Source organism: Hesperophylax consimilis, chromosome 5, assembly GCF_061612785.1.
Source record: "Hesperophylax consimilis isolate HC1 chromosome 5, BYU_Hcon_1.0, whole genome shotgun sequence".
Classification (NCBI taxonomy): domain Eukaryota; kingdom Metazoa; phylum Arthropoda; class Insecta; order Trichoptera; family Limnephilidae; genus Hesperophylax; species Hesperophylax consimilis.
The window spans coordinates 18713482-18734799 of NC_142840.1; the positions used below are offsets into that span (position 1 = coordinate 18713482).

Genomic DNA, 21318 nt, shown 5'->3' on the forward strand with positions numbered 1-21318 from the left:
TCAAACACACTTGGGCGAGTCCATTTTTATGAATTTATTAATTGCTTCTAGTAAGTTTGGTAAATTTTATTTCTCGAATTCAAATAAAACAATTACTTTCAACTCTAGTAAAATACTGGCAGATTTTACTTGTATTTACTGGCAACCCTGGCCTGAAGAGGCGCTAGCATAGCATGGCATAATCTTGCATAAAAACCATTAAAATATATGAGAAAAAAGCCTCACAACTCGTGCCACTGGGTACTGTTCTGGAGTGCAACGTACTACCGCCAGAACGTATGGAAAATATCAGAAGTTGTAGGCATTATAATTATTCCACAGTATGTGATATAGGTAACCAATTAAGAATAACTAGTTATATACTAGTCATATACCATATGCTTTTTTAATTAATTGTTTTAATCTTTGAACGGGGGCTTTCCCTTAAAAGAGCTTGTAAAGCTCTACAATATGAGAAAATAATGGGAAAGGGAATAAATTAACAATACATTTATGAAAATGACAATTAATTTTACTTTTTATAACATTGCTTGACAATCAACGTACCTACATATTTTTTATTGTATAAACATCAACAGAAGTAAATCAATTAACTTAACTGATAACACACCTATTTTTCGGCCCGCGGTTCTCTAATAGGTAATAATTAAATTTCTGTCATAGTGAGTAGACCTCGTTTAATAAATCATTTTATCACTTTTTATACTAATACTTGGCAGTATAAATATTATAATATATTTACCTTCAGAGATGCAGGAAATGCATGTAAAGAAAAAGGCACGTATTTTGTATTGTGGACGGTATAAGTGATATAATTTATAGATTTTCAACTATTTTTATTCTCAATATCTAATTCTTGGCATAGTTAGCGAAGATGTCTTAAAGGGGCATTTCAAAATGGAAATGTGAGATAACTTTTAAATAAGATTATATTCCAACGCTCCCTTATGTAATTATGTAGCGGATTGAATTTTTACTGTACATACTGTTAGTGGGAAACTTTGCTGGCCCGTTTGCAATTGTAACGAGATATTTTGTCTGTGTCTGGGGTGTATTTTAAGTCTATGTTAGGCAAAAATTTTCATTTATCGTACAAATTTATCAGAAAAGTTGCACAAACTAACCATAATGGCTTTTCAACTGCCTTTAGTAATATTGACAATCCAACTTTTCAGTTCTAAATTTTCTTCATATTTACTATTATCTGTTAAATTTTACATATCTCTACCTATCATGACTACTGTTTTGTAAAAGTACCTTTTCGAAGTGCTCATTCAATTATGCAATGTATAAAAGAAGGTACCTACCTACTTGTTCAAAATTACCTACTTGTACTTTTACAACTCTGTTTCTTACTATATTTCTTATAGTTATAACATCTCATTGGAAAATTCAGTTATGTACAGTTACAGCCTATCATCATTCAAAAATCTTACTAATCTTGGCGGTTTGTGACATTGCGATATCTTTGTAAGCAACGGTTGATCTCTAAGCTAAGATTGAAAATACAGCGAAATACGTTTTTCTCTATCATGCTTTAGAATTATTACTTAAAAAAAATAACTCAAAAGAAATCTATCTAGGTACCTGCATTGTGCAGTTTTAAATCGTATAATTTGAGTGAAAATTTTCTGTCGAGTGACGTAACAAAATAAAATAACTTTTGTCTTTAAATTCTTGTCATACTTATATTAATATACTATCTTACATGTCCCTTATCTCATCCTTAAAAGTTTTTTATGCATAATATGTGCTGTGTTTTATTTACAAATTTCTGGGTGAGATGTAAGAAAAGGCAGACCATATAAGCAGTACCTCCTGCGCAGGTTACACCTTTCATATTTTTAAAACAATTTTTACGAATTTGTGTTTGTCTAGCAGTTTTTATTTCCTTCACCGTTCCACCACGACCGGATATCACCCCTGACTCTCGGAGTGTCCGTCATCAGGGGGTCGTTCAAAGCCTTACACAGCTTGCACAGGGGGTGGGTCTCGTAGCTGTCGTACACCGAATGGTAGCTGTAATACTGCTGCCACTTAAGATACTCCGCATATTCGTCTATGTTGTTCACCAGCCTATGAATTAGACTGGCCAGATCCTTTGCGCTCATCTCTCGGGCGTTGATGTAAGAATTCGGAGGGGCAAATCTGAAACAAAATAATAATGAATCAGCAATGGTTCCAAATTTTTCATCGTTCAGAGATTTCGACTATCCTACGTTTATCGCAGTGGAATCTTACTGCATAAACTAAACGAATTGAGAGTGAAGGGCAGTATATTTGAATGGTAAAAAGTCAACTTTTGGAAAGGTACTTAGCAGTGGATGCTGATTCATGCACATTTGCAGTATCGATCAGAATACCCCAGGGATCCCATCTGAGTTATATACTATTTTGTTTCTTCATCAATGACGTCGTAAACATTTTTAAAAAATTTTTTTAGGGAGATCTCAAATCTAAAGAACAATCAGAGAAAATGTTATTTATCGCGCTATTTTGCTGATTAACCTTAAAAAACTGGATGCTAGGTATTCTGATAATCATATGTATCTCAATATTGGTAAATAGTATAATAGGTTATATGTATTTAGAATGAAAAAACCCTGTTACTTTTTCATATTTTATGGATGTGGTTAATCTTCTTTGAGTATCGCAGATTCGTGACCTCTGTGTCTTATTCTGAGAGAGTTTAAAAGAAATATTAAATGATGGGACGAGAATATTCCGTTTCAATTTGAAAATGGGGTGAAATATAAAGTGTGTCAACGCTGAAATGGTACGTCGGTACGAAGAAGTATAAAACAGAACTCTAAATATAGGATTGAAATAGTGGCATTAAAATATGTACTGATTAAAATATTAATGAAAATAAAACGATTACTTTGTTTATACCCCCGAAAATTTACTTATTTAATTTTCTATAGCCAGCCGGTTTCAATCAATACAACTATCTTCAAGGTAAACAATTAAACTTTCAGTTCAACTTCAAAACAAATTACCATACGTATTTACCAGAATCCTGAAGAAAATGACAATATTTTTTGTAAGTACCTTTTTGCCAAATAATTACATTCTTTCGAAATTTATTCGTATCTCTTATTTAAAAAAAATGGTCTTATTGTTTACTGGTTTACCTATATATATAGTTGATTGTGTTTTATATCTATATTATGTATTTATGCATATTATATGTATACATGCACAACATTTACTTCAACATGCTATATTTTGCTTTATTTATTTTTTTACGTTATATTACAGTGAATAATGTTTCCAGTAGCGAACAATAAAATATTGGAAAGGATAAGGATATTTTCTCAACAGTTTTATAAACCAGGGATACTTTATTTCATGTGATCAATGTTATTCCTCCCGGAAAAAGTTTTTTGTAATTCAATTGTAGTAATATGTTATAATTTTAAATAAAATTACTTTTTTTAAATATATATATGAAAAATATGTGTGGTCTTTGTGGGTTTCAAAGGTATTCCAAAAAATAGAGGCATGATGGTTCCAAAAAGAGAAATAGTTTCTTCATGTACATAATAATTATTTGTTACACTAATAAGGGTTTTTTTAAATATCCAATAATAATTTATGAAATACCTCGAATAGTCCGAACCCCCCCATACAATAGGCACAACGTTGCGTTGCATTGCTGTCAGAAAATTCTCTGTAGTGTAATCTATTTCGAAACTGTTCTCAAACGAGAGGTAGAATAGATAATCATCTTGAAGGTTCATGTTACAGATAGTTTCATCACACACTTTGTTACCACAATCACCAAATACGTCTAGATCCATGTCTAGCATTTCCAGTTCTTTCTTCAATTCTCCAGCATATATCTCCCTCTTGCTAAGTGAATTACAATAATTAGCCGACCACGCAACTGCTTTGGTTTTCTTCTTTAAAATCAGTTTTTTTTCTTCCGATAAACTTGTCATGTTGGTTCTCCACAGAATGTTAGTTCTTGGGCCTATAATTTGATTATTTGTTAAATCTCTAATAACAAAATACTCCCAGGGAATGTCTGAATCAAGTTTGAATGTCATTGTCCAGTTGAAATAGTTGTTCCATTTCTGGTCACAGATCGGGTAGTAGTGGCTGGATTCCATTGAAACTAGGATGTAATTCTGGTTGCTTCTCCTGGCTTTGGGAAATGGGTTTTGCTCAGAACTAGTCAAGGTGTTTTCAACGAGGGGAAACAATAAGGCGTCCCATTCAGTTAAATTAGTAAAATATGTTTCATTATTACTTAAATAACAGTTAGCGTACTGACAATGGGAATCTGAGAAGCCAACGCTTCCCAGTGAGTAAGAACTAAATGGGAACTTGTCATTATGAGACCACAAAAGAATGTATTTGATATCTTTTTCACTAATTTTCTCAATGTTTTCTATTACGCTTGAGAACCCTTGCTTCATTAAGTATAAAGAGTAACAGAGATAACCCGATAGAAGCAAGCAACATCCCAAAAACAAACCTCTAAAACACACTTGTGTCGTAAAACAAACTGACATCGTCACTGAGAATATTCGCGTATAAACGAAAACCTTTACCGCGCTCAAGTCACCCACCCAGTCGAACAATAATCACTAACGAACTTATATAGCAGAGCTATCTAAGTGTAAAGAATACTCATCGATCAACCCATCTTATCTAGGTACCTACGCATAATCGCACGGTACTGATAAACATATCTACCTGCTGATCAATGCGTTCATTGCACGGAATATTATTATTTATGTTATTTAACTTTTCATTCTCTTGTTGTATTGAATTTGGGACTGTTTTTGGATTTTATGAACTTATAATTTAGTAAATTTTAGAATCCGTTATTAAAATAGCAAGCAGACCATGAAGATTTTATTGAGCTTAGCCTCTTTGGTGATACTATTCAACTTCTGGCGATCAATTCCTTTTTGCATCAAGCAATCCTTCTATTCAGGTCGGTCAGGACGTGGTTCATGAATCCTTGTTCTGGTCTGCTTACAGGCATGGTACCAGATTCATTGACTTTGAACAACATTTTAATGTTGTTATAAAGCTGTCATTCCCCTATTGGTGTAATTTTTTAATCCTTGCCAGTCAGCTGGATCTCACGCTGTAGGTTAAGAAAGGTACTGGCAAAGAATTCTGGTTCATGGTTACTCCAGCGTCTGTGTTCCCAATTTAATAATTTACTTTGGACCAAGGATATTTTAAGAACCGTATTTTGAATAAAAATATATGAATGCATTTATGCTAGAGAGTTGCTGTTGAGTTTATGAGATATTATTCATCATAATAAGAGTTTTGAATTCCGGTTGATTGTTTCAATAACTCCAACAAGATTTAATTAAGCACTGGAAATATTATTTTGCGCGTGGTCCCATAAATTTGTTCTGATTATTCTTACTTCGCATTGGCCAACGTAGAAATTACAGACGTGGCTAGTAACATAAACATTCTTCTATAAATGAACGTAAGGTGGGCCGAAATGAAATAAGTGAACCACTGATTTTATTTTATTAACAACCACTATGTAAATTGCCATCTCAACATAGGCGTTCCACACCTAGTGAGATGGGCAATACGTCACTATAAAAAATAAAAATAAATTTAAACAAAAACAAAAAAGTAATATCAAAAGTAGGTAGCCGATGATATCTGAATTGAACTAATCTTAAAGTGGTTATCGTGGTAGGAACACGACTCCAATCCAATAAATTCACAGAAAAACAAATATTTACTTGTTTATCATTCTGATAACATTAGTACATAAAAAAAATCCAACAAAATCTTTTGTGATTTTACGTTACCATTAGCGAAGATTTCAGAAACAATTCTTGGAAATTAGAATTTGACAATCATTTTCATCACGCCATAATTTTTATTAAGACTACGTTACATTTTTGTTTAACACAACAATAATTTGAGTTAATCTGTCTTGTTTTCCGAATCCGTTTTCCAAGACAGATTAAAATATTAATTAGAGTAAAAACTGTAAAAAGGTAGAATAAGACTGTAAAAAGATGAATACGTTCCTCTTAATGATAGAACATATTATTGTAAAAGGAACTGATAAAAATACAACAAAATTATATTATAATATTTTGGTGATTGAATACCTCGAATAATTCGAAGCACCCCACACTATGGGCACTGCGTTGTTACGCATCGCGTTCAGAAATTTCTCGGTAGTGTAATCCATCGCAAAACTATTTTCAAACGAGAGATAGAAAAGATATTCATCTTGAAGTTTCTTGTTGCAGGTAGCTTCATCACACATTTTTCTACTGCAAGCACCAAATACATCTAAAACCATGTCTAACTTTTCCAATTCTCTCTTTAAGTTTCCAGCATATTCCTCCCTCCTGCTAACAGAATAACAGTTTGAAACCCACCACGCAACTGCCTTCGTTTTTTTTCTTTAATCTTTGTTTTTTCTCTTCCGATAATTTCTTCATATTTTGCTTCCACTGAACGTTAGCTCCTGGACCAATGATCCGATTATCTGTCAAGTTCCGAATAACAAAATACTCCCAGGGAATATCTGAATCCAGCTTGTACGTCATTGTCCAGTTGAAATAGTTGTTCCATTTCTGGTCACAAATTGGGTAGTAGTGACTGGATTCGATGGAAGCTAGGATGTACTCTTGGTGGGCGCTCCTGACCTTAGGGGCCGGGTGATGCCAAGGGTTGTCAGTCAGAGTGTATTCGGCGATGTGAAACAGTAAGGCGTCCCATTCAGTTAACGTATTAAAATATTTCTTATCATTGCTTATAAAACAATTAGTGTACTGGCAGTTTTTTTCTATGAAACCATTGCGACCTTGTGGGAAAGAAACAAAAGGGACCGTGTGATTATGTGTCCACATGAGAATATATTTGTAATCATGCTTAGGCTTTTCCTCAAGAATGACAAATTCTTGCGCTATGTCTGTGTCAACTTCCCGTGGGTAGCCTATGTGAACGTTTTGCCTAATGTGATTTTTTATCAATTTGACTTTAGCTTTCACGACACTGTATGAAAATGTATAGATATAAATACACACAAGTATAGAACAACCAATAAACAACCCCTTAAATAATATTTTCGGGGGTATAAAACGACGCATTTTCACTTCATACTGTGAATATCCGAACGTAAACTAACGAACTTGCCCGAGTGACAAGGTGGAACAGTCGACCCACTAACAGTCTTATTACTACTATCTCCGCAAAACCAATATTCATCGTTTAGATCATCTTATCTAAGCTTGTATGTGATAACGTACTGCCTAATTCCCGATTTACACGAAACAATGTATATTTGTTAATTATGCTTCTCGAAAGTGGCGGAAATTGTGGATACTAAAGATATACTCCCGATGGATATACGACCCTTGAGGAACCATAGCTTAATTTGATATGATCACTCCGCTTCCGTCGATTCATTTTTTTGTTCTTCATCAATTCAACCAGCATTTTGTCCATATGTCCATGCAGTGCTTTCTCGATTAGCCAAAAAGTCTTTCCCACAATATGGCAAGATTTCGTTAAATGTCTTAATGTATCTGCCCTCGCGTGTTGTGTAGTAAATCCATGCTACGAGTAGTAGACTGGCTCTCATTCTGCTGGTTATGCGGGGTTGTTAACGAATCAATGACTGAATTTCGTGATCGTTCCTGCGTCTTCACTTTCCTATTTTACCACCTTGCACCTAAACAAGGATCATCTAGAATCTGGAGGAATCAATTTCTTACCAACTAATTTATTTAAAAGTTATTGTTCATTACTCTACGGTCTATGGTCATATAAATATATTGATCAGCGATTTGATGTAGGTCCCTACAATTTTGTTCCGTATAATACATCAATGTAGACAAGACTTCAAAAAATAATTTCGTGAAGGTCGAGGTTTAGCGGTATTTTAAAATTCGGCTTCTTTTTTTCAAATATTCTATGTTTCAGCGAGTAACATACCCAAACATAAAAACACGGACAGTTTTAAATCTCCCATAAATAAAGTGTTGAAATATAGATCGAATTCTGATTGGAATAACAACATGAACTTACCATTTAAAAAAAGTAAGATAATACTTATTAGACAGCGGTCATACAAATTATTGTTCTTTACTAATAATAATTGTAATCAGATAACTCAAGAGTCTAAGTCCATCGTCACAGTTGGTCGCTATCGGTACTGAATCGACAAAAACAGGAAATTCTGCGCAGAAAAGTACAGTTCATTACGGTTTGCGCAGCCATTGTGGGACTTATCTGCGCAGTATGTCCGATTTTTATCGATTCGGTACCGATACCGACCCAGCGGGATAACGGACTTAGAAGATCAATTGAAGAAATTTACTAGAACAAATTTACAACTAAAAATCATTATAAAACAAGCATAAGATGACATAGGCTCTGAGGGAAATTAGTTTCTTTCATAAATACCTAACTATATGATTAAAAACCTAATTTGGGCGACTATCCGTTCAGTTTTCCAAAATCTAATTATTACACACACGAAAAACACACATTTTTTTAAAATTTTGTGATTACGTTGGTACCAAAGATAAGTTTTTATTTTTATTAGTTTTTTGTATACATACATATGTAACATAATCATGAGTAATTAAGCCTGCAACATTGATTAAAAAACTGTAAAAACACATATATGTAAACAATATATAACCTTTACGAGAGTTAAATTACTCGTGTGTAAAGGCGGGAACATATTATTAAAAATTAAAATTAAAAGTTAAAAAATTATAACACAATATATACGTGCATAGATGAAAAATAATAATATTTATAACTATATATAATAAAAAATAAATTAAAAAAAGAAACTGTCAATTAAATATTCTTAATCAATTGCCAATGCAATTCTAGGTAGCCAAACTGTTTAAGATATCATTGTTTAGTCTATTTTTGAATTTATTATAGTCAGGTTCCAATCTCAGTTCCATTTCCAATTGATTAAACCACATCACTCCATTGTATGTGTAGAAGCGTAGTATTACGCTTGTTATTGTGTTCAATTTAAATAATACATAATAAATGAAAACAATAAAATCTTGTTTTAAAAAATATTGTTAAAGAAACTCAAAAGATTAGAATGATAAATCTATATAAATAAAAATGTTTGTTTGTTCAAAAACTCTTCTTCACCGATTGCTTTGAAATTTTGACAGAACGTTGCATTTGAATACGCGCGTGTTTTAATATAACAAGATTATATAGATGGCACCTGTGACAGGTAAAAACTTGCTTATTTTAAACACTTACCGAATGCTCGGCCAAGTCCGTCAGTGAAATAGAAAAAAGTTTTGGGAGTTTTTGAAGTCTGTTGTTATAAAACTCATTTTTCATTCTTGGCGAAACCACGACAACAGCACTTTAGACTAATCTCAACGAACTGACTCGCCCACTGTCTCTTCTACATGTGATCTTCTCTAATCTCCAAGAAGTTGCTCGAATTTCTGAGGAAATTCTAGAAGTATAAAAAGGTCCATCAGGCCAGAGACTAGACTAGACATACAATGAAGTCCGTTTGTTCAAAACGGCAATTGACAAGATGCCCTCTGATACACACACAAGATTGTTATTCGTACTGACAAAATGCCTGCTGGAGAACATGTGCGAGCATTCGATGCTCCAACTATAAACGAAGTGGCAATTGTTGTAGTCGGAGATCAATTCCAACCTAGAGATATTGTTAATAAACTTAGAAGATTCTATGTTAAGCCTTGATAATGCATATGTAATGACGAAATGCGAAAACATTTAAATTTTTTGGACTTCCTACATCGTGATAATACATTCGTATTTCACTAAAAGTTTATCAGGAAACCTATCAATTCATTCGATAAGGGACTGCTATCCCGTTTTTTACCGGATTACGAATAATTTGAAATCTTGAAAATTTTCTCTAATTTCATTCTTAATAAATTGGGAATACTCAATTTTCTCTGTGCAAGGCATATAAATATCTTTCATAATATTTGCATCCAATTAAAGTGTTAATCTTGAAGATAATTACAAGGAAACAATTGTAATAATAAGTCAAGCAAAATGTTCTTGAGCGCATGCCAAGAATTTATTTAAATAATTTTTATACCTCCCTCAAGGTTTATAGCATTTGTGAATTGTTTGGCATATAATGCAATAAATTTAACTGGTTTCAGTGGAACCAATAAAATTGAAACGATTATTTGTTTATGTCTCAAGATAATAACTCTAGTAGTGAATTCATCGAAACAAAAAATTATCCCAATTTTTTTTATTTTAATAATTTTACTATTTTTTAAATCAGAAACCGCACATGAGTCCCACTGCTCCCAACTTTCTGGAGCAGTGAGACTTTGGTATTCCCATTTAGGGTACGTTGTGAGGCTGGAGGTAATGGGGTGGGGAAGGAAATTGGGGTAGAGGAAGGTGGGGAATTATCTAGCTATTCTGATCTAGTCACCAAATACGGTCAAAGCCATTTCAAGCAACTTTTCGATTATGAATGGGTGGTCGTGTACCAGGACCTTACGGATAGTGTCTTCCATTATCGAAATTTGCCGCAAACATACTATGAATTATTTTTAATGAGTAAATTGTGAAATAACTCAAATTAATCAAATAAAATTTACCTGTGCACACTTGAACCAGCGACCTCCAGCTTGCTAGTCGAGAACCTTACACAGCAATCACGGAGGTCGTCAAAATATTATAACAAAGAAATTTGCAAAATGTTTCATTTCTTGGCGCCAAGTATGAATTCAATATCTCAAAGAGTGCATCTGCACATTATACTCAAAGCTTCTTAAATGATATTTCACCATCCTCTTATATCTCTCATTCAATTCAATTCAATTCAGTGCCGGCAACCCGGGCGTTTATTTATTATTAGTTATGTACATACATGATTTTTCTCCTTACCCTCCTCACTAGACAAAGTCTGTTCTGAGGCTGGTAACTAACAATTTCTAATTACATAAAAACAAATAAGTGGTTAAAAAAGAAAAAAAAAGAAATATAAATATTATAGTAAAAATAATAATAATAAAATAAGAGGAAAATCAGAAATTAGAAACAGAGTAGAAAAAAGAAAAAAGATATATACGATACATACGAAGATACATACGTTCGTAGTATCTCATACGTTCGTAGTATCCTTGAATACGCATCACAAGTGTGGAACCCAGGCTATGCAATACATAAAAATAGAATTGAAAGTGTTCAAAATAGATTTTTAAGGTACCTTAATTTCCGCTCTTTTCGATCTCATATCAGTAATGAAGACTCTGCAAAGTTCTTCAATATACAGACGTTAAATTTCCGAAGAAATATAGCAGATTCGGTAATGTTATTCAAAATTACACACAATTTAATCGATAGTCCTGATCTTCTTCAACGCCTATTATTCCATGTTCCCAATCGCAACAGCAGACAGTCGCTTACTTTTAATCTCCCTCATTGTAAGACGAATTCCAAACAAAACTCATTTATCTACAGATCCACACACTCTTTTAACTTAAATTATAACCATATTGACATATTTAACTCGACTTTACGCGACATAAAACAAAAACTCAACAAAACTCAAACTAGAAGTTCAATTCCTATATATTCCCGTCCTTTGCCTCTTAATCCTTATCCTATATTTCCCCCTCCTCCCCCCCACCCTCCTTTATTTTAATATTTTTAATATTTTCTAACTAAACAAGAAATTAATTTAAGAGAACATCTCTATGCCATTGTACACCATTGTAACACCATTAACTATTCATCAGTGGAAAGTTCATAATTGGCATAATTAATAATATTATTATTGTATCATTATATAATTAAAGATTTGCTGTCAACTTTTCCAAATAAATAAATAAATAAATCTCAAATATATCATTTGCATCTATTTGTAGGATAACTTATTATTTCGGTTATTAATTTGTTTATTTATAATGTCCGAATTTACTATTCGGTATTTGAACCTCTGAATATAATAATAAGATAGTCGAGTTTTACTAAGTCCGAATTTACTATTCGGTATTCGAACCTATGAATATAATAATAAGATAGTCGAGTTTTATTAAGTCCGAATTTACTATTCGGTATTCGAACTTATGAATATAATAATTATATAGTCGAGTTTTCTACCTATTGCGATTATTTATTTATAATTTGTCCAGAATGTCGAGTCAGAAGTCACAGCATTGAATTTTTTGGTGTAAGCCGGAATGAATTTCGACAGTTGATACGTAATATGTAATTTTTAAAGCCCTTTAAACCTTATTCATGCATTGTAATTGTAATAATCTTGTAACACTTGTAATTGGCTTCAATCTGTACTTTTTATATTATACGTATATTGTCATTGCTCGTCATTTATTTATGCTCTTATTTCACTGTTATCTCTGTTTCTTATTCGTGTAAAAAATATTATATTATTAATTGACTATTTGTCCGTAAATAAATAAATGAATACATAGTAGATGGCTTAAAGATTATTTATCGATGTATTTTTAAATGTAAGTATGTTAGCTGTAAGTTTCTATATATTTAAATATATATGTCAATAAGACAGTAGTTATAGGCATTAGTCGTAAGTCACTAGATTTGACTAGATATAAGTCTTAGATGTAAGTCATTAGTTTTGTCAGTAGTAATGACCCATTTTCGTAACTCACCAACTGTGTTTAATATTGTACAGCGCCCTCGAGGTGATTTTTCACGAAAACCGCGCTATATAAATTAGCCAAATATTATTATTATTATTATTAAACTACCTCAAATAATTCGATGCTCCCCACACTATTGGAACGGCGTTGTTTTGCATCGCGTTCAGAAATTTTTCAGTCGTGTAATCCATCGCAAAACTATTCTCAAACGAGAGATAGAATAGGTATTCATCTTGAAGTTTCTGGTTGCAGGTAGCTTGATCACAATGTTTTCTACCGCAAGCACCAAATACATCTAATACCATGTCTAACTTTTCTAATTCATTCTTTAAGTCTCCAGCATATTCCTCCCTCCTGCTAAGTGAATAACAGTTTGAAACCCACCACGCAACTGCCTTTGTTTTCTTCTTTAAGTTTTGTTTTTTCTCTTCTGATAAACTTTTCATATTTTCCTTCCACTGAACGTTGGCTCCTGGACCAATGATCCGATTATCTGTCAAGTTCCGAATAACAAAATACTCCCAGGGAATATCTGAATCTAGCTTGTACGTCATTGTCCAGTTAAAATAGTTGTTCCATTTCTTATCACAGATTGGGTAGTAGTGACTGGATTCGATGGAAGCTAGGATGTACTCCTGGTGGGAGCTCCTGATCTTAGGAAACGGGTGATACCAAGAGTTACCAGACAGGGTGTATTCGGCGACGTGGAACAGTAAAGCGTCCCATTCAGTTAATTCACTAAAATAAGTTTTATCGTTACTTAGAAAACAATTAGTGTACTGACAGTTTTTATCTGTGAAACCACGGCGACCTTGTGGAAAGGAAACAAAAGGGACCGTAAAATTATGTGTCCACATGAGAATGTACTTGTAATCGTTTTCGTGCATAGGCTTTTTATTCAAAACCACAATTTCTTGCACTATCGAATTGCTGCGCATACCGAAAGTAACTCTGTAGAGGAAAACTAGCACAAGTAAACAACAACCGATAAACAACGCTTTAACCAACACGCCCTTGTATAATAAACGAAACATCATCACTTCACACCGAGAACGTCCGCATTCAACTAACTTTCAGTGACCCAGTGGAACAGGTAACGCACTAACGACTTGATTACTACTAGATATCTATGGAATACCAATACATCAAAATCACCTGCCGACGCGGCTTATCTACACACGCTTACTGATAAACTATCGTACCTGCAGGCTAGAAGAATTTAGCAAATTTTGCCAATAGTGCAATCTTGTGCATGAGAACGGAACTTCCACAGAAAAATTTAATGACCGAAACAACATGGCGGATGACTACAGATAAAATTTTCGGGAATCATCTGGGATTGGGTAAACCCACATATTATTATTCTTAGGGTAAAATACGAAAAATTGACTGCAAATTACTGAATTACTTTTTCTTGAAAGTTGTATCATATTCTTAGATCCGATCTCAACACTAAAACATTCCTTGCACCACCAATGATGGTCACGGTGGAATCTGAAACAATATTTTTTTTTCATGTTCTCCATAAAACGGTTATACACCAATATATCATGGAGAAGATTACAAATTAAAAAGTTTACAGAGGCAGTTTTACTATTTTGTGACATGTGTTAAACGATAGTTACTGAATTGTCTGTAGGTGACATTGAAAATGTCGATGGCTAATGCAGAATCGTTAAGCAGTTGAGTCGCTCTGTTTATTGGCGCGTTCTGATAGGCAGAAGTCCTCGCTTTCGGAGCATATAAGAGTGCATGGGATCTCCCTCGAGTATAATTGTTAGGGACATAAAAGTTAACCTCTTTCAACATAGGCGGATTGTGTATTGTACCAGAGATCAACTTAAAAAAGTGTTCGCCTAAAAATATTTTTCTGCCTGCTTCTAATGTATTGAAATATGTTATTACGAGTATGCGTACCACTTTTTACAGTTTTGATTTCACCGCGGTTAGGTTTTAATGGCTGGTTTACAGCGGTAATAAGAATTTCCCTCAAATATATTTTAAAGATATAAAAATGTAAGCTTCGTACGTGGTTCATTGAACAGTTTAAGAATAATCAAATTAAATAGAATGGGCACTCAACAGGAACTGGCGTTAAGGCGACATGAGACTAATGACGGTGATTCGCTCGACGCTCATATTTTAATTAATTCCGATGAACGTATTACTAAAGTGTAAAATTTTTCTAGAGAGATCCCTAAGAATGTAAGTTGCTTATATTTAAGAAACCTACTCTGGGTACCAGGACATAAAGGAATTGAGGGCAATGAGCGGGCTGATGGACTAGCAAGGTAAGGGGCGAAAGCACCACTTGCGGGATCCAAGCCGGCCGTGGGAGTAGCAGCTTGCCATGCTAAAATACATATTGAATGGTGGGTCAAATCCTGGTACTGGGAGGAATGGGAAAGGGCACCCAGAATGACGCAATCCAAAGTACTCATAAACGGACCAGACCCAAGGCGAACCAGACAACTACTCAATATGTACATAAACTCACCGAGAGAACTGGCAGGACTTCTAACGGGACACTGCCAACTCAACAGGCACATGCAGTTGTTGGGAGCGGAAAACACCAACAGATGCAGGAAGTGTGAAGAGGGTGAAGAGACTCTAATTCACTTTTGGTGCCAATGTCCCGCCCTGTTGGGAACAAGGCTCAGATACCTGGGAAGACATATTGTAGAACCAGAAGACATAGCCACATATCCAATGACAACCCTGCTGAATTAATTATAGGGACCGGATTACTCTTAAAGGAATGAGGTAAAATAGGAAATAGCACAATGGGCCTATGGTGTAAGTGCTCACGGGAACCTTACGTCAACCGTCTTGTATATTAAAAATAAATATTAGATATTTAAGAAGAAAATATATATACTACAAAATTAGCGGTAAGCACCAGATTTTATTTTTCTAGAAGATGATGATCAGTTTAAAAACAATTGAGATCTAAGTAAAACGTTCATAATTATAATAAACACCCCACGGAATGATTGATTTTCTAGACATTTCGTTATTTATTTATTTACCCCCTTAATAATAAACCTAAATACATAGAATGGGAAACAGTCTTAGAAATTGCATCCAAATTTACGGCTCAAGCGACCTTAGTCAAATAAAGAATAATTAACTTTCGCAAAAAAATCACATCGAAAAATTGGTTCCTACGTACTGCCTTATTAAGGGTGGGTTCTTAAAATATGGGGATTAGGATTACACCTACCTCTACCTATTTTTCATATAAAGATAGTGTTTTTTACCCTAGCCATCTAATACATAAAGCTTTACTTTCATATTTTTTTACCTTGCTAAGATGAGGATAAAAACGAATTGTTCGTTGGTGGGGAAACATGATTTAAATTTGTAATTTACAATTGATTATCGACTTCCACAAAGGGGAAAGTAATTAATAGATAAGTTAATACAGTAAATGCCTTTGGTTTATTATTTACTTGTCATGACACTCATTCCGTATTATTACGTAGTTCTGTGAACAGTATACATAATATTAATTATTTCGATTGGACAGTTCGTACGTCACAACGCACGAGCGCACTCTGGCGGAATAAAAAGGGTACCTACTATCAAACACCGCTACCATCTTAACAGGATTTACCATACTCGGAGCAGGTATAATATCTAGTGAGGTCTATCATTATCGATATTAATGGATGGAATAAATAATAATATTAAAAATATATTTTTTAAAGCACACAAAAACAAATTTTCAGACAGATGAAATGCAAAGTTATAACCCACTAGTTATAAGTCAGTAGCTTTTAAACTTAGTTATAAGCCACAAGTAATAAGTCTAAGTCATAGGAATACATTAAGGCTCCGTAGTAAGCGTTCGAAGATGGTTTGAAAAGGAGATATGTTAATACGAATGTTTCAGGGAGCGCGCTAATATTAAAAAACGATAATAATTAAGCGAAAATGGTGAAAATATTTAATGAAACACGAATCGTTTGAAATAGAGCAATAATTTCTCGTCAAATGCTTTAGTTGCATTTAAAGATAAACTGTGCATTTTTCATGCCTATAACAAAAACAACATTTGGTCAAAGAAATTTCAAATACATTGCGTCTAAAATATACCATAATCTACCTGAAAAAACAAGAAAATCGAATAATATTAACAAATACAAAATCCTGATCAAACAATGAATCATCAAAAAAGGTCGTGCAATAATTAGTCACCTCACCCAAATATAATCCTCTATCTCATTATTGCTACCACTACTTACTAACCTGAAATTTTTTGTCAAATATTTTTGCTTTATTGAAAAATGTACTTTACTTTAATATTATAAATATTTGTAAACTAGTCTGTCTTGGCGCAGGATTTTCTAGTGAGACAGGCAAAGCCAAAAAATATATGTAAACCTTTTTATACAGATGCACATAGTAAATAAAATATTAAATAACAGAACAAAACGTGTTTTTAATAATTTTCGGAGCTTACTTTGCGATTTTTTTTTCCATCAGGGGAATTTCATATAGTTAACGTTTCGACATAACAAATGTTTAGACATTATCTTCAAAGTTATCTTTTTTGGAACTTAAAAATTTAAACAATTGACGAGAAAATTGTTCTAATTCTGTAGAAATTGAGTATGCGGGGGGTTAAATGTATAAACTAATTTTGTAGACATTGGGTATGCGGGGGGTTAAATGTATAAACTAATTCTGTAGACATTGGGTATGCGGGGGCTTAAATGTATAAACTAAATCTGTAGACATTGGGTATGCGGGGGCTTAAATGTTTAAACTAAATCTGTAGACATTGGGTATGCGGGGGCTTAAATGTATAAACTAAATCTGTAGACATTGGGTATGCAGGGGCTTAAATGTATAAACTAAATCTGTAGACATTGGGTATGCGGGGGCTAATGTATAAACTAAATCTGTAGACATTGGGTATGCGGGGGCTTAAATGTATAAACTAAATCTGTAGACATTGGGTATGCGGGGGCTAATGTATAAACTAAATCTGTAGACATTGGGTATGCGGGGGCTTAAATGTATAAACTAAATCTGTAGACATTGGGTATGCGGGGGCTTAAATGTATAAACTAAATCTGTAGACATTGGGTATGCGGGGGCTAATGTATAAACTAAATCTGTAGACATTGGGTATGCGGGGGCTTAAATGTATAAACTAAATCTGTAGACATTGGGTATGCGGGGGCCTAAATGTATAAACTAAATATGTAGACATTGGGTAAGCAAAAGCTTAAATGTATTAACTAATTCGTTAAGCGCCCTTGAGGTGATTTTCTTACGAAAACAGCGCTATACAAATAATCCAATCATTATTATTATTAAAGTGGTCGAGTTGAAAAAGAATCACTAGTTAAGTAAAATGATTATTTAAAATTACTTTTGAGAGTGAATATAACATGACTGATACTAATTAACGATTTGAGGATATTATCAAGAAATAAATTAGTATGGTATAAAGTTTGTTATTGTTTACCCGGGGCTTACGATTACAGTGTACAATCTGTACATGCTGTTAAAATACTTCATTGAGTTATTTAAACATGGGTTTTCTTCTTGACGATTATTTGGTTTGAGTTTCTAATCAATGTTTGACAAAGTTGGTAGGATTGAAACAGGTGTTTTACAAAACATATTCATCCACAAGTTGATTTACATTACTGATTCAACTGAAATTGAATATTATGGAACCTATTAACCGACATTGAATATTATAGGTTCCATAATATTCATTAATTATATATATATAACTCGTAACCATTGCGTCTTTCATTGTTATAAATATATTAAATATCACTATATAAATATATATATATATATATATATATATATACATACCTTTTACATCCCGAGGTACGAATAACCTGATAAAATATGAAAATGTCCTACTACCATCATATTAAGCGGAAAAGTTGCTTGTGTCGTGATGGGAGACTTAGCCGGCCAAGAAATTGAACTCACGACGCCCGAGTAAGAACCCGACGCGTTGCCAACTTACTTACTTATGAAGATAGACTATGTTCCCACCCAGGTGTCGTGAGTTCAATTCCTTGACTGGCTAAATCTTCCATCACGACACAAAAAATGTTTCCGCTTAGTGTGATATAGTAATAGTAGTAGTACGCATGTACATAAGGATGACATTCTTAATGCATTTAAGAACAATGTTCTATGATAATATGTTTTTTTAATTCCCTTTCTGACTTGCCGAACTTAAATTCTGTAAGTCAGTTATGCAATATTTGATAATGGCAAATACGTACAAAATTCTTCAATAATGTCACGGTCAATTTATTGTAATTAGGCTATAATTGTTTCGATTAGCATTAAAAAGCATCATACCGTTGATTGCCTGCTTATTCAAATGGAAACTCCGATCAGCAATAAAATTGTAAGTACGTATTTCTAAATTATAAGACAATAAATTATAAAAAGAGCACCAAATACAAAAGTTGTTGGTAAATATACTGAAAATAGGGACACACTTAATATGCACTTTTTTAATACTCTGTAGTAGTTAGATAATAATGAGAAGTTCATATTTCAATATCCCGAAATGTAAAATAATGCATTTTAATAGTTATTTCGTTATAATTAAAATCAATTGTTCACTTGGCGGCCATTGTTATTGATGTGGAAATTTTAAAGTTAGTTTATTTTTTCTTCTCTTATTTGACCCAAAATACCCTACGCCCCTAAGTTCATAGTTTGATTTTAATTTTAAAAAAATTGACAACCAGCTTTAAAAAACTTCTTTAACATTATTATGACAAAACTCAAAACATGGCGTAAAGAAAGGATATCAAATTTTCCGTTTTTTTTATCAAAATAGCTACATTTCCGAAAACTGAAGTACTTACTTCTCATTATTATCTAACTGCTACGAAGTCGCTATTTTGTGTACATGTACCAAATTTAAAAAAAAACGTAAAATATTAAATTACCTTGTGTAATTGGCTCCACCCCACACTATAGGCACTACATTGTTTTGCATCGCAGTCAACAATTTCTCAGTCACATAATCTGTGCTGAAACTGTTCTCAAAAGAAAGATAGAAATAATATTCCTCTTGCAGCTTCTTGTTGCTATCACAGGTGGTTTTATTACATGTCATCTTCCCACATTTGCCAAAAATGTCAAGCACCAAGTTCAGTTCTTCCAATTCGTTCTTGAGTGCCGCTGCATAGTCTTCACGTTTGCCGAGCGAATGACAGTTGGAAACAAACCAGGCTGCAGCTTTAGTTTTTTTCTTTAAAGTGTTTTTTTCTTCTTCTGGTAAACTGATCATTTTGTCGTTCCAGGCGATGTAATCTCTAGGTCCAATAATCTGATTGGATTTCGTGTCTCGAATGGTTACATACTCCCACGGGACTTCTGAATCCAGCATGTAAGTCATGGTCCAGTTAAAGTAGTCATCCCATTTGTGGTCACATATTGGATAGTTAGCACCAGATTCGATAGAGACGAGGATGTATTCCTGTTTGTTGCTCCTCACTTCGGGAAATGGATGATGCCAAATGTTTCCAGATTTAGTATATTCTGGAGCGTGGAACATGACGGCATCCCACTTGGTAATATTATCTAAGAACGTCTTATTATGAGATAAGTAACAATTATTATATTGACAGCCGGCATTTATAAAATTATCACGACCAAGTTTCAAGAACTTGAAAGGTTCCGTGTACTCGTGGGTCCACATAAGAATGTTTTTTAATTTAGTTTCAAATTTTGGTGTCATTTCTGTAGATTTCTCTATAACATTATTTACCGAATTCACAGGCAGTTCCTCTGGCGCGTTTTCCTCGCTCCCGAAAGTGACGTAGCAGAGAATAAGGGAACCAAACGTAACCAAACACAAAACCACAAACACTTGGACTGGGAGAGCTTTTGACGAAATTATTTGTTTCATTTTTTATTTGAAAAGCCTGTTCACTAGAATCATTTATTATTTATATTATCGTTCCTATTCACATGATTGTTCTTACGTAATTCATCGCGGCACGTCACGAGTTGTAACGACGCGCTGTGTGAAAACACTGAAAACACTACTGCGAGAAAAACGAATGCGACTGCGAACACCTTGGAAAATGCTAGTTTGTTTCTGCCAGGACGCTAAAGTATTTTTGAATTACTGTCATTTGCGTGTATCGTTAAATAGAGAATAAACAGTTTTATTTGGTCATCGGCGTGTATAAATAAAAACAACAGAAGCAGAAAGTGTTCTTTTTGCAAATTTATTTAAGTTCTGCTGTATAATTATTATTATGCGAGACAGCTGTTTTTCGCCTTCCGAAAAAAATGCATTCTGATGACGAAACAGCATTTTGCAGAACTTGTTCATAAATACACTTTTTTATTGAATAAGAACAATATTTATTTTTGGAATTACTTAATGAGTAAAACCTCAAATTGTAATATTTGATTATTGAAGACAATATTAGCGATTCAACGAAAATTTGAAATAGAAAATCAGAAAAAGATACGGTCGAATCTAGGATATGAAACCAGGGCTCTCGCCTTGCTGGGGCGTAACCACATCTTTTTCTGATTTTTCTGTTTCATAGAATCTCTACTATTGTCTTCAAAAATTAAAAATAACAAATATATTGTGGGGATCCATCCCAGAGGTGGCTCACAAATTGAATTATTATGCCTATTTGAGGTTTGTGTAGGGTTACTA

The 21318-nt window shown here is 33.6% G+C and overlaps 2 protein-coding genes across 4 annotated transcripts; both read right to left on the reverse strand.

Moving 5' to 3' along the window:
• Window positions 1-506: 506 nt before the first annotated feature.
• Window positions 507-20785, reverse strand: LOC149423599 (lewis-type alpha-(1,3)-fucosyltransferase-like). Of its 3 annotated transcripts, none has more exons than XM_089632038.1 (2): window positions 19583-20785; window positions 507-2148 (listed from the first exon to the last, which is right to left on the reverse strand). In XM_089632038.1, exons 1-2 carry the CDS (start codon window positions 20545-20547, stop codon window positions 1875-1877), a joined length of 1239 nt encoding a protein of 412 aa, XP_089488164.1. In that variant the 5' UTR covers window positions 20548-20785; the 3' UTR covers window positions 507-1874. The 3 variants fall into 3 exon arrangements, with proteins under 3 accessions (XP_089488164.1, XP_089488166.1, XP_089488165.1); XM_089632040.1 differs by lacking the exon at window positions 19583-20785 and adding an exon at window positions 6111-7203; XM_089632039.1 differs by lacking the exon at window positions 19583-20785 and adding an exon at window positions 3607-4462.
• On the reverse strand, window positions 12740-13573 carry LOC149423600 (lewis-type alpha-(1,3)-fucosyltransferase-like). Its single transcript, XM_089632226.1, has one exon. It carries the CDS (start codon window positions 13571-13573, stop codon window positions 12740-12742), a length of 834 nt encoding a protein of 277 aa, XP_089488352.1.
• Window positions 20786-21318: the final 533 nt, after the last annotated feature.

Bases quoted from the DNA above. Each gene is read 5' to 3' on its own strand.
- LOC149423599 (XM_089632038.1), bottom strand. From the start codon at position 20,547: ATGAAACAAATAATTTCGTCAAAAGCTCTCCCAGTCCAAGTGTTTGTG. The intron at 2,149-19,582 runs GTAATTTAATAT...ATTTTGTTTCAG, and splicing joins GGTGGAGCCAATTACACAAG to ATTTGCCCCTCCGAATTCTT.
- LOC149423600 (XM_089632226.1), bottom strand. From the start codon at position 13,573: ATGCGCAGCAATTCGATAGTGCAAGAAATTGTGGTTTTGAATAAAAAG.